At 38.6% G+C, this 15,043-nt stretch overlaps 1 protein-coding gene across 3 annotated transcripts in view; it reads left to right on the top strand.

The window, feature by feature from the left end:
- Positions 1-10,424, top strand: part of LOC145439301 (uncharacterized) — a 29,849-nt gene extending 19,425 nt beyond the window's left edge. For all 3 annotated transcript variants that reach the window (XM_080316802.1, XM_080316800.1, XM_080316801.1), the window contains 4 exons: positions 3,637-3,791; positions 4,030-4,159; positions 8,878-9,060; positions 9,630-10,424. In XM_080316802.1, the coding sequence (XP_080172928.1) occupies positions 3,637-3,791; positions 4,030-4,159; positions 8,878-9,060; positions 9,630-9,634 (473 nt within the window). In that variant the 3' untranslated portion in view covers positions 9,635-10,424. The remainder of the gene's footprint in view (positions 1-3,636; positions 3,792-4,029; positions 4,160-8,877; positions 9,061-9,629) is intronic.
- The last annotated feature ends 4,619 nt before the right edge of the window (positions 10,425-15,043 follow it).

Below are 15,043 nucleotides of genomic sequence, written 5' to 3'. Positions count from 1 at the left end.
GTGGCACTTCACTTAATCCATGGTTTGTCGCTTTGCTGTTTGGTTTGTTACGAATAATTATTTTCTCATTGGGTTGTTTTCTTGCTGAATACCGGCAAAAATTGTAATTTTCGGCGGTCTCTCCATGACGTCCTTGAAATGGGAAGCTATGTAGGATCGCACAGCGAAATGCTGTCATGTAGCGAAGAAATAAACGAAACAAGCAGATACCTTGCAAATCTTAAACGGTTGGGATATACAACGGAATCTTTCAAGCATCTCATATCCTATTTATATTATGAAATTACAAACAGGGCTGGGTAGTCGGAGTCGGAGTCGGAGTCGCAGTGCGGCTAATTTTTCACTTCATGGAGTCTGAGTCGCGAAAACTATATAGTGGTTGGAGTTCGCGCTTGTGAAAATGACCCACACTCCGACTCCACCTCTTTATTATGAAAACAGTTGCTTTCAAAAGCACTAACTAATATTACCTAAAATATGATATTTATGTACAATCAATATTTGGTATTAGTAACCACCATATTGATAAAATTGGATATTAGTTGCAAATCGCACTTCAGTTGCATAGAGGAAGAAAATCACAATATCCATATCCGCGATGCAGTCACAAATTGATGTAATACTTGGAATTATTACAATGATACTGTGACAGAGTAAATACATCGTGGGGATTTGTAAAATTGTTGTAAGTATAACTAAACGCTCCTTCCCACTTGGCAAAATTAAAAATAATTGTAGTCTAGCTCAGCTGCTTGTGTCGAGCGAATGATTAATAAAGACTAAATCCTAGTCCTTGAATACTTGACTATAAGTGCATTTAGACTAGATATCAGACATGGGGTGATTACTTCATGAATGTAATCGATTGCGATTACGATTACTTCTGAATCACGCGATTACGATTAAGATTACGATTACAGCAAAATTAGGAAGTAGTCGATTACGATTACGATTACATTGGAAAAGTAATCACGATTACTCACGATTACATTTATTTTTCATCGTAGTAGTTGTATTGGAAGACAATACATGGATTGCGCTGAAAAGGCTTAATGATATAACAAATGTCTTTACAAAAGATGGGACATTTCCTTGTTACGTCATAATGTACCCATTGCCCATTTTATAGGGGACAGTTTATCGCACACAACGTTTTGCATTCCATAACTGCCACACCCCAAATTCCCCAATAGGGCTGGGAGCGTGGTTGGAGGGTACTCAAAGTATTTCGCAAGCCAACATAAATTATAAGAGTATTTGCGATAGATTTCATTAACTTGGATATTCTCTTTGAGCTTTGCGATTTAAATGTATCTAGATAGCTTGATTTCAAAATGCATACGTCTCCCTCTCAAGAAATAAGGCTTGTATAATTCATAGTAATAGGCATTTAGGTGCCAGTCAATACCGCTCCTCGACACATCAATAGACATGTGCAGTTTCGGCCAACATGAGACTCCACAAAGTGTGCTACTAATGAAAGACATCGGCCGAAACTTAGATAATGTGTCCATTGTCAATAGCCGCGCTGGGTGGGCGTGACTAACAGTCTATTCCTTTCAATCGGAGCCCACGATGAAAATGCCACCCTGGCACCCACAGAGCATTAGACATGACAATTTGTGCGTGCGTCTCACGCAAGTTTTTCTTTTATTCTGCTATGTTTGGGCCACTACTATCAATATCTTTTGGCTATATAACAGACCGGAGGTCACGAATTAACAACATACAATGAAGTAATTATTCCAAGATACCAGATGTTATAATTATGAATTGCGCGCCCCTGCTCTTCAGGTAAATCCGGCCATCGGGCGCTGAGATAGGATTAAAAACGCAATATAATGCAATTACCAATATTATTGATAAAATTCAATCTTCAACTTCAAAATTGCCTACTCTATGGGGGCCCAAGACCAATGTTTGGGTGGAGGAAACTTTTGCTGTTTTTATCCTGATTCTAGCTATTTATCCCGATTCTAGCTACATCCCACGCAAACATGGTATATAAGCCGATGGCTATGGCGGCAGGTCCAAATCTTCAATAAAGAATTGTGAAATAGCGATTTGCGCCCGTCTTGAGTAGAATAATATGAGAATACGAGATAGTGAACATAAAATTCTGCATTCAACTTGATGCAGATGATGTAATGCAAGCTTCCATTACGAAAACGGCAAAAAAACGGCTCGGTTATGATATATATCAGCAGCTGTTGATTTTAATGCTTCGTTGTGGAAATATAGAGGATGTTCCTCTATAGTGGAAACCGTAATGTTTTATTTGACGAGTACAAAATTTCAAACCTTTGTCTGGTGTACAATCGTACCATATTGGCCTACGGCTCGCCAAGCAGCACGGTGAAACTGCATTTAACTATAGAATTAGAACTATTACATTCTATAGTTTAACTAAGCAGAACCAAACATCAATACAAAAGTTGCTATTTTAACTTAGACTGAGAGGTGATTAATTATCCTGTTGCAAGGTAGTGGTGTCTGAAATGTATTGATAACCCGATATACAGCACGGTGGGTTTTCTTACAATCACACTATTGTACATCGAATATCTATTTACTATGTGTGGACACTTCTTGCGCAAGACGAGCAAAGCTAATAGGCAACTCTGACGTAATAATGACCAGTAGCATTTGAAAATCAGACGTTTACGCTCTCAATAACTGGTATAATAACTCTTCCTTGTTCACGAGTGTTCAGTTTATGTCACAGTTCTTGTACAAATAAAAAGTAATCGTTCTTTCACAAAGAAATCGATTAAATATGGGAAGTAGTCGATTACGATTACGATTACGATTACTTCGGGATTTTTTCGAATGTAATCGATTGCGATTACGATTACTTGAAAATGCTGTAATCGTCGTAATCGATTACGATTACTAATCGCGATTACCCCATGTCTGCTAGATATATGCCATTTCACTACTTTCTAAATTTCGTTTCTGACCAATGTTTATTAGCGTAGAGAGAGTGTGTGTGCTTGTAATCATTATAGTGTGTAATGAGAAAATTATTAAGTTACATCTCTATATTAGTTGCTGACTCATACACAAGAGCTACACTTCGATTGTTTTATCTACACATGTTTGATCAGAGTTGGATATATGTCATTTTTGAATGATTCATACATATTAGCGTATTTCAAAGTCCATGTTATAAAAACTTATAAGATGTGAAAAAGGAAGGGTATTTAGAAATGCATTTTCCATCTTATTTGCAAAGTGGATAATTCGAGATGTGCCACAATGAAACAAATTTGCATGCCATCGTTAATCAATCATATGTTTGCATGAGTGATTTAACCGTCATTGTGGCATACAATTTTCGAAGTAAATTGGTCATACTGTTGGAGTAGGAGTATTCTAAAGATAATAGTCGGAGTCGGGGCCGGAGTCGGAGTCGGTGCCTTCAAAGACTCAAGAGTCGGAGTCGGAGTTGGAGTCGGTATAATGAAAATGTCTGGAGTCGGAGTCAGAGTTGGTGTTGGTGGTAAAATTGGCCGACTCAACAGCCCTGATTAGAAATGCGACTTTTAAGGGTAACATGTGCTAAAATAAAGTGCAACTATATCACAACGTTTGTGCAGCAAAAACTTGCCATACTTATCACCAAATTATTTTTAGCTGTAACTGAAATCTTGCACAACTCGACGGAAGAGACGCAGGCAACTAGATGTTCTGGTGCAGCATGCTACTCCCACAGACCGCAGTACGACATCGCCATGGAACACATAGTGAAGATTATTAAACATTCTAAACAATGTCAACAGTATATTAAGGTATAACAATACACTTTACGCACACGATGTAGCAGCCATTTTTAGGCTTGTTTACATGCATCTCTTTGGTCACTTCTGATTCTATTGTTGAATGTAATGCGTTAATGTACCTTCACCAAGCTACTACTGTGAGTATAAGCAGCATGATTATTTTGCTGCAATAAATATATGTGGACATTTATAAATTATAGGATGAGTCTTTTATCCAATGAAATCATGTCTGCATATTTACATCTAGTACCGATGCAAGCATTCTGTTCTGAGCATACCCACGCAGGGATATTGGATATCAAGGGATGGCGAACAAATGAAATATTGGGGAGGGGCTTCATCTAAAAGACCCGGATATTGTGGGTGTGGAGAAACAGGTAACTGAAGAATCACTCATCAGACAATGAGTTCTCTTTAGTTTCTTTGGTGGAGTTACGGGCTATTCGAGAAGTTTTATGCCCAGTTATTGCGACTATCTCCCGCCGTGCTAGACATTGAAATCTATTGCCACATTTACAACATGTCTGACCAGTAATCAAGAAGGTACGAATATTTACCTGTAACACAAATTACTAAATTTCATATATTTTCCAAAAATTATAAATATGTATATAAATGAAGGCCAATAGGATATCATGGTGGTTAGACAATGGTATGTCAAGTTGACAGAGAAAAGAACGACGAAATATATTTGGATCATAGAGGTGGTTTTAAACCTGGGGTCGTAAACCCGTAGAGGGCCATTTACTTTTTTCGCGGAGGCTCCGTGTTTCAATTGTTTAGGACAGGGGTTCCCAACATTTGCCACACCGTAGCCTCTTTTAAAAATTGAGGAAAGGTAATGCCTCCCTCCTATTTTTTCGAATCCTTCGAAAAAGTGATAGATGTTATTTTAATTGAAAAAATGTCCGAAAAAAACAGTAGCCGCTTGTGGAGTGATAAAATGCAACACGTAATAAACATGATGGTTATTAAAAACAAGTTCACTTAAGCTGATAGTTGAGCTGGATTATACTCTGACAATGTCTTAATTTTGTGATGATAAAATCCTGTCGCATGTGATATTGAATATCGAAGAGAGTACGCTGCATTATCATCAGAAGTAACATTGTTGCGAATCCACATTCACAGAGGTGATACGTTGTCGGGAAATGCAACAGCATTGGCAATTTTATTAAGCGTAGCATGCGCTCTATTTAGTTTGAACGATAAAACACATTTTGGCTTACTCCCTCCTTTATCATGTGGATATGCAAAGCCAGGCTGAAGATAACTTTTGTCATACTTTGCTCTTCTAGCGATGGTAGCGATTACCAAAAATTTAAAATATTCAAAATAATAAATCTCAAAATAAAATAAAGTATATAAACTCACGTTCAAGAAGTAGTTTATTGTTGGACTGGTATTTTGACAATATTTGAATTCATTTCTTTGCTATTTTACAGTGATGGAGTCTTAAATCTGATATATACTTCTGCTTAAGCTCATTGCCCTATAAGTTTGCCTATTTGCAAAAACATAATTGCTGTAAAGTCCTAAACCAATATCCATTGCGAGTTCGCTGTATCCGGTATATCGTGTGCCTTGAATTCTTGATTTAGTTTTGCACAAATTGTTGATTGATCGCAGAAAAGAGCAGACATGGCGGCGCCTGTATAACAATCAGAGGTGGTCATTAACGATGCACTTATACTTTTCCGAAGTACTCAAGTAATTTCCCGCTACTTGGGTGTTTATTGAAGTAGATCTAATCCCCTGCTACTTCTACTTCATAATATATTGTGATCTACTCACCTACTTTTCGCTATTTTCATTTTGTCGAGTAGAAGTAGGTTAATCCATCAATCGGGATAGCCTGACGAATTTCGGGGCTGTTTTCACGAAGTGTCAACATTTAATTTTCTTACAAGTTCAGTAAAGCCCAGAATTTTCGTCGCACTGCGCGCACAGTAGATATGGAGTGACCAATATGATTTCACGAACGTATCGGTGAGCATAAATTAGGTAACGGATTGCGTGATTCCGTTCATGCCGCATCGTCGCCCACATGAAATATTTCATCACAGCAAATATGGCCTATCATAACGTTTGAAACTGATGTTTCGCAATCTGTCATTTACTTATCATATCGTAATCTAGCAGTTCATGACATGTCCTAATCTGGAAAAGTGGACTCTGAACTTTATTTTTAGCTTTAGACCTGTTTTAGCAGACCACAACTTTCTGGACTAAAGACATGAAACATATTTTCCGCTTTTTAGAAGCAGATTTCATCGTTCTTATTCAATTCCCACTATCATAGTTTGAGTTCTTTTGTATGGAGAACATGCATGATGAAGTGCAAAAGCAAGGGCAGTTATGTCTTTATTCTCAGGAAATAAAGTTACACAATATGGCATTTTTACGAACCACCAGACTTTCATTAACGTTTACTAATAGGGAAAAAGTGTTAACACTGTATCCGATAAAACTTTTCCGTATTGCTCTTCGACTAAACTACGGGTCTTATAATATGGGAGAGGGGCCATACCATCATATTTTCTAAAACGGGCTGTTCGAGTAAACAGCAGATTAGTATCGCATTTCCGTATCAATACTATTATTAACATCTCATGATACGGACGAATTCTTATGCTATCGAAAATTGATACCTCTGGGATGCATCAATGAGAATCAAGCTCTGCACCTTTTGCATAGTTTAATTTGCAGCTTTTGACAATCTATGCGAACGAATTACGATCGTTTTCACAACTACTTACTTACTTTAGTAGATTTAAGGTCAGTCAATTCTACTTCTACTTGAAGTAGTTTTAGGGTGCTTTGAAAAGTAATACTTCTACTCGTAGTTGAGTAAATTTTTCTTGACTACGTCCACTTCTACTTGAGTGGTTTTTTTTTCACTACTTTGACCGCCTATGATAACAATGCCTTTTTCAAATCATTGTTATCTTCCTAATCAGGAGTGGGAAATGAACTTTCTGTGATGTTTCCGTGATGTTTACAAATTCGAATTGCAAGCGTAGCTATCCACATTTAAATTGTTAGGGCGCTCGCTGGCAGTGCCGTGAAATGCAAGATTGCAGCGTAACGTATGTTAACGGCGAAAATCACTCAACCAGAAACCAAAAAAAGTGAAAACCACTTTAATTGGATGTAGAAAATGAAAGCCTTGTAAAGTAGTCAAGTTAGTAATTTCAGAGGTTTTATTTGGTAGAGAGGTCGCACATATCTTGGAGGCAATCTGAGGTGCCTACATTTGAAATTGCTGACGTGCATCTCCATGACTAACACAAATGACGAAGAACACAGCAAATAGATGAATTATTCGAAAACATATTCATTTATCATGATAGAGAGATCGTTGCATCCAGTTCTTATGATTATATCACTCGGCTAAAAAACTGTTTAAGTAGAAGTTGAGGTAGTCGAAAACGTAACTGCAGGGTAAGTAGTCCAAGTAGGCGAAGAAAGAGAGAGAGAGAGAGAGAGAGAGAGAGATGATATTATTTTTTGCCGCAGGCACCGTCGAGATGCTTTGACGATGTAGATGCGATACGACCGTAAAGTCATCTTGTCTGCACCCCCTTTTTCTCCTCCATGCTATCCGAGGATGCTGGGCGCCTAGCTGGATATCTGCGGTTACCAGCTTTCAAATTTTTGGTCTGACTCGGCCTGGGATTGAACCCACGACCTACAGAGCGAGAAGCCGGATGTATCACCCTCACACTATCTTGCCTAACTTATTGCTCCGAGAAAATAGAATTACTTCATCAAAGACCACCAGCGCATGGCTGTGGTGAGATGACGTAGTACTCAGATCCACAGCTACAACACCAATGGGTGTCGGTTTTGAATCCGACCGAGGTTGACTCCAGAATGTATACGTACGGGATGGGGTTAATGTAGGCCCCTCCCCGTCATCTTATCTGCGTATGCGGTGTCTCATCAAAGCCTAGAAGTGAACCGTGCAACAAAGCGGCAGACACCGAATCATAATAAAGTATATCCTCCTGATGTAGCTGGACATTGTAATCGAAACACCATGGATATCATGAATAACATTAACCCCTCTTGTATGGATTTGGGCTCTGCGAAATCTTTCGGTAGTTTTCAATGTGTCGTAGGCATAAAAGGTTGTGAATCTCTGAGTTAGTGTGCAGCGAAGTGGTTTCGATTTTCAGATGATGTCGAGAGGTGAAATAGGTTGAAAGGACTGGTCTACTCTCGACTCGAATCCACCAGCAATTGAATCAATCTATTTTTCACAGTCCTGAATGCTGCGTATATACATTGGGTTTGTGGATAGGGTTACCATACGTCCTCTACTGGAGTATTTGTCCTGTTTTGAAAGAGTTCTCGAAGGATCCCTAAATGTCCTATTTTTCTACAAAAAGGATGAAATTGCGATCAAAGACTCGAACCCGACGCAAGGGTCGTCAGAGTTTCGTAATAAGTCGGGTAAAACGGGTGTCGAGACAAAGTAATGACCTTCTTATTAGTCAACACAGTTCTATAGGTCGAAAGGTTATCTTAATCATCGCTTTTTCACCTGTTGCTTTCAGAATGTTTCACAAGTGTCCTCTTTTTCGAATCTCAAAATATGGTAACCCTATTGTTGGATAATGTAGGATTATTCGAAACGAATTGGGAGGCTCCGTGTATCCTTGAGGACTATTATTTTGTGCTACTGGCGCGCATGACATAACACTCCCAATCGTTTGAGTTGCCCTATTTCAATCATGACCATCCGCACAAGGAATTTCTAAAGTTCCATGGCCGATATAAATTTATATGACGGTATGACTGATACAATCTCCTAATAAATTATCGCCCTTAATGCATTTCATGGCGTTGAACATGATCAATTACAATTGAAATTTGCAAGCTAGTTGTAAGCAACCGATATCGAGGGGTAATGAAATTGACCTTTTTCTGACGCTGTATCGTCTATCGAGAGATTTACCGATACCAATTATTGTTGTATTATCATTGCTCGATCCGTATCGATATATAACGGCGAAAACACAATCATCATATCAATAAATCATCGATTAAATATGAATTTGATTCGGCAATAAAAGCTGCACTGTTGCAGGAACATGTGACAATAAGCTGAGGAAATGCAACTGCGATAAAAATGACATTTCAATCACACAAGACGAAGGCTATTTGACTGATAAGTCGAAATTACCAGTAACTGAAATGCGATTTGGTGACATCGACCATGCGGGTGAAGCCGGATGGCACACGTTGGGAAAACTACAATGTACAGGTTCAGGTGGGATAATACCCTTCTGTGACTTGCTACGCAGACGTCGTCGATTGTACTCAGTTGGGATAATTGTCCGGTAACTTGTCAAATATCCCCATGATAGGAACGAATGGCAAGTGTTATGATTTGATATGTTGCCTCCTGTCGATATCATCATTTGCAAATTTCACTAATCCACACTCTAGTCTTTAGCGGTGATCTCATATTGACTATCACTATATTAACATCTGATTCTACACCATTGTTTCGGTAAAGAGTAAGAGGGATAAGCAAGCATATATTTGACTATTAGTAGAGTATATATTCTCTCGTGGCCTTGTACGTGTATGCTGTATATAACTACAATATCTATGACGGTGCATACAAATAATTACACGTTCTATAGTAAACTAGTTAGTGCGTTAAGGTATGATTCAATGTATATTCCGGGCATATCGATATTATAGTTCAAAATTGCTTTTATTCAATGTCTACTTTTAAATAATAAGATAACAAAGCATACCCACGAGAAAACGAAATTACGAAAGTAATTGTTGACCGGTTTTTTACTGAAATAGTCCGTTCATTTCTTACAGCATAAATCCCACGCAAGAGGGAACTCTGGAGCTGAAATTGGATGACAATCCCTTTTATATGCTAGTCTGTTTCACGAAGTCAATTTCATTAATAATGTGTAGTGTACATTGTGCGTGATCAATTTGAATAAACAAAATCAATACGCAACATCTTGGGCGAATGTCAAATATTCTCGGAGCGGACACAAATAAAATCGTATACCTGCTCACTTTTCACGGATATGTAGTCTGGAGCAAGTGTGGCGATCAAGTCACTAACGTCGAGTCACAAGGCAATTCGAGTTATTGTACATTTGGACTCGAGTCAAATCAAGTCAAGTCAAGTCGAGCCAAGCCAGGAGTCAAATCACAAAGTCATGTCCAATAACACTGGTCAACAATTTTACACGAACAATTTGTGAAATTTGATTTTGCACTTATGATTTATTCTAATTTTGACGTGCTGATTTCAAAAATGCCGCCGGTTTTCTTTTATCACGTCAAGTTTTTGCGCTACGTCGTATGCTCAAAATGTACAAGGTTTCACGAATTTAGCCATTTTACTTATCCATACCATATCGAAATCCACGTTTTTATTTTATATTACGCTATATAGCCAAGGGATGAAGTGAATTATTAGGAAAAAAGTTGCTGGTATCGATTTAGAGCGATGCTTTCACCCATTTTTTGTTAGAGGATGCAATCATCCAAGGATATTTCAGACACATATTTGATACAAACTGCAGGATATGATATGGAAAATAAACGTTACATTTACTATCAGCTGGCGGTTCAATGCACCATTCAGCCTTTCCAGAGTAACTTGAAACTCATCTACGCTCGATAATCGATCAAGATGAAGATTTTAGGGATAGCAGGCCTAATGATTAAGATTTTGATATCGAAGATGATTCAGAACGTAGAGTAGTTCATTAACACAAGTTGCATAGGCTTCGGGACTTGGAATAAAAATATTTGGAACTTTTAGCATCCTTGCGAATTGAGAAAATATTACTTGGCATAAGAGTAAAGATATCTCACTTTCGATCATGAAAAATAGCGTTTTCATCATCGGGCAACTTTCGGTTGCTTTGTGTATTGCCGTGATACTGCCATTAGCAAGATGCTGTTACCTAGGGTTACCATATTTTGGAATATATTACCATATTTTGGAATCGGGAAAGGTGGACACATTGTAAAAATGTTCAAACTTAGTATATCGGTGGAAATTCCTGAAAAGTTGAAAAAACTTTCTCACTTCGCAGTCGGTTAACTAAAAAAAATTAAAAAAGGTCATCTTTCTCGCACGGCGACCGAAATACTGTTTTTTTCATTCACTTTATCAGGTGGTTGACAAAAAAGAGGCCAACTTTCCACCCCGCTCCCGGATTACCCGTCGGAGCGTCACTTCTGTGCTGTTCTGAGGAATCTAAGTGGCATTTTGCTCTGTATTTGACCAAAATTCCTCAAAAAGAGGACAAAATATCAAAAAGGAGGACATTTAGGGGTCCTCGGAGGACATTTTCAAAAACCAGAAAAAGTAGGACAAATCCTCCTAAAGGAGGGCGTATGTAACCCTACTGTTACTATGGATTACAGGAGGACTTAGGAAACCAGATCTAAAACTCAAATGAATCGCAAATCTCTATTGATTATAGCTCAAAAAGGATCCTAGAGTGTGGCATTCTCCAAAAAGGCAACGTCTTAGGTGCAGTAACAATTGCACGCTCAGTTAGTCTTCGTGAATACAGAAACGTTGAATTGTTACAATACCACAAACACAATTAAATCATATTTGTAGGCTCTGAAATATTGTGTTTCTTTGTGACCAGATAATAAGGCTGCACATGTAACCCTTATACTCATGTGCCACTTCCATATGTTTATGTCGGACAGAAGACATTAAAAAACTTGAAATACCGAAATAATTTCCCGGAAACCATTGGCATAGTTAGCGATGGGCAAGGAGAAAGTGTCCCATAACATCAGAACATTTTTGAGGTACCTGTAGGCAGCGTATTTCTCTCTTGATGTTGTGTGACTGCGGGTCAAGCTCACAGCAGAGTGTCACTAAATATTCACTAACCGTAAGCTGGATATTTCAAGCAAACTTTTGTAACAAAGCAAGTAAAATTTTTGAGATTTTCAAGGTGTATGCTCGTTCAGTGTTGCTTTTTTATGCCGCCGGCGTATTGACTCGCAACTGAAATGCAGTAAATTTCGACCAAATATAAAATAATGTCGTGAAAAATTTTAATGTATGATAAAGGTTCACCGTGCAGAACCTACCAAGGGTAGTCTGTGAACGCGAGCCTCTAAATTTCTGAGTTTGACACACAGAACGCGAACGTGAACCTCATGTTCACACTATCCCTGCTGTGTAACATGGTCTTTCTTGAAAAGTATAGTCAATCCGTAAGATATTTTTTTAACACCCAAAGCATTACTATATTCTCTACTGCTAGAGGGTAGCAATATGAGTACAACAGTGATTTTTTCCGGCCAACGTTCGTGGGCATAATAGTGACGTAAGTTAGTCCCCGGTGGATATTAGGTATCTCCAAGAGCATAATCTTCATCATGTAACATGCGAAAACGCTAGGCAGATCTGTGTCTTTTAAATTGGAATCGCAGTCGCAATCTTTCTTCGAATACTTTGCGAAAGGGTTCTCAACATTTGCCACATACTTCCTCGGCACTCTGTTCTGATCATCGTCCGAAAATTTCACCTTATGAAGTCGTTTCAAATTCCTTCACTGCATCGCTTTACTCAACAACATCATCGAGCAACTCAAAACAGTAACAATCTGACCTCGGTTCCGCTTTGACGTCGCTACAGCGACAGAGTAGATAGTAATTCCTCGCAACTAACGGGTTAAGCGACCTGAAAGGCGAACATGGCTCAGAGCCTTGCGACTTAGGCAAGTCATTTACTGACCTTAAGCCAGGTCTAAACTAAGACAACTTTTTGAAACCCACTATAAATGCCATATTTATCATTATCGGTATCAGCCAAACTTACGAAAGGCCTGCTGAGGTGAGGTCCCTGCAATGTTGCTAGGAGCCTTTCAACTTGGACGCCAATTTTCGAGTTTCCTTTTCCTTCATCACATATAGCTTTTTATATCGCAAAGAACGATAACATCTCAGGGTAGTGGATCTTCACAGCTTCAGTAATGCCTTGCTCATATTCAAAGTAGGATATTGCATTTCTCAACAGTGCACTGCAGTTGGATTTAGTTCCAGTATGGTGCAATAAATTGCTATTCATATACGAAGAAATGACTACCTTGTTTTACCAAACTTGTAAAAGCATAACTATTAGGTTACAAGAGATTGAATGTAAGTGATGCCTGACTGTTGTAAAGTCATGGAAACGTCCAAGGCATATAGTCCTATATTTTATCTTCACATTAGATGTAAATGATTGAAGATTCACGTCACTTAAATGCACCTTCCATCTTGTATAAAAATACTCGACCGTTTAAATTCTTATAGTGGAAACAACTCAAACGAACTTTTCACTATCACTTTTTGTAGCAAGACATAGGCTGGTGAAGAATGCTAGCCTTGTTTGCTGCACCTTGCATTGATGTGTGCCCCGTCTTACAAACAGGAACCCAGTATAGGCCAAAATCACCTATTAATCTTCGGCACAAGGTTGTAATAGGTGAATTATATTTTAGTCCTCGCCTTCGCAGTTAAAATTGCGCAGTAGGGGTATTTGTCCTTACCTACGATTTCATGCGATACCAATCAATTACTATTTCTAGACGAAGAGAAATCAATATGTAGTGAAATTGCGGATTGCAAATCGCCTGCAAATGCCTGAATGGGGTATACATTTTCTTTTCCCGTTAGCGCTCAAAATAAGCTTTGCTTATCAGATCCCCGAAAGCCGCTCACAATAAAGAAATGGCCGAAATATTTGCATTCTTCATCTTGTCCGATCAAATTACTGAGCAGTTAGAGCAACCTCTAACTGCAGCCCTATAGTTTGATGAAGTAATGGTATATATATTATAATTATTATCAATTATAATAATTGTTCAAACGGAAACAAAGTAGTGCTTATGACCTTATCAATCTGGTACGCTTGGACGAACTCAACAATCGTATATGTATCAGCGCTCTATTAGTGCTATAAGCACTGAGTCGGCCATTGCCTCTCCACGTCGTTCCACGATGTTCACAATCGCAACAAATATTGAAAACTGGTATGGTATACATCAGTGGTCGGGAACCTTTTTTGCCCGAAGAGCCATATAGGCCCTATGTTTTCCATCTCGACTCCCAAAGAGCCATACCTGTCAATCAACTGTTCCGTCACAATTGAAAATTAGTAGTGCACTAATTCGAACTCACTACATGGGATTCCTCGTTTGCGCCATATTTTCTCTGTAAAAACTGGTATTTATTGTTCGAAAATAAAGCGCGAAACGAGAGGTAAGGCACAGACGGGCCAAGCCTCGCCATTGATAACGCAATTCATCGTAAGTAGCTGAGAATTTATCATAACCGATAACAATCGAATGTGACTGTCACACTGATTCCAAAGATCTAAATACTTATCGACTTCTCAATTCTCAAAGTATTCGGCGGTAACATAAGGTGGCGCTACACGCATACATTTTATCGCCGGTGCGGTACTACAGAGTGCTATACTTAGTTGCCAATCAAGAACGTGGATAGCTATATGGCGGTGTTTGTAATTCGAGTTTGTAATTGTGAATCATGTCACATCCACAAAAGTTCATTTCGCGCCGTAGATCAGGAAGACAATGTGTATTTGAAAATCGCGTTTTCAAATTGGGGTCGCCATGTCTGCTATGCTCTTTCATTAATTAACTTATCGCACAATTCAAGATTTCGAGTCGGGTGCATAGAATTCGCGAGTGCGAGTTCCTAAACCTGAAGACGGCATTGTCTTTACCTCTCAAAGGCATGTTTATACTGCCACGAGAATAATTACTCTGGCCGTGATGGAAATTTACCAACAAGTCGCTGCAATATAGATCAAATCAGTACAAAATAAATATTTGGCAGTAAGTCATATCTTATACCAAAAAGAGCCATTTATGGCTCGCGAGCCATAGGTTTCTAACCACTGGTATATAATAACGGCGGTGGTATCTATAGCAATGGAGCAAGTTTCAAGACTATCACTCAAGGAATAGCATAGTCGGCCTGACTATGTTTCCGAAGTCTACTAAAAGCGGATCCACCATACACCGCATAACAGATTTTACGAAAAGTTAGGCGTTGGTCAGTATTGATTTTCACATTGTTCCATAACGAGATGGTTCATGGAGTTTTTCAGTGTAATATACATGTGTACACTGTACATATATGTCTTGATTATGGTTTCGAACACTGTGCTATATTTTAAGGTTGCTATTTACTAAATTTTAGACTGTTTATGCTAGTGTGCCGTT

This window comes from Botryllus schlosseri, chromosome 5 (assembly GCF_051294905.1).
Source record: "Botryllus schlosseri isolate E-star chromosome 5, Bs_hap1, whole genome shotgun sequence".
NCBI classification, from domain to species: Eukaryota; Metazoa; Chordata; class Ascidiacea; order Stolidobranchia; family Styelidae; genus Botryllus; species Botryllus schlosseri.
This window is presented reverse-complemented; position numbering and strand designations above follow the sequence as displayed.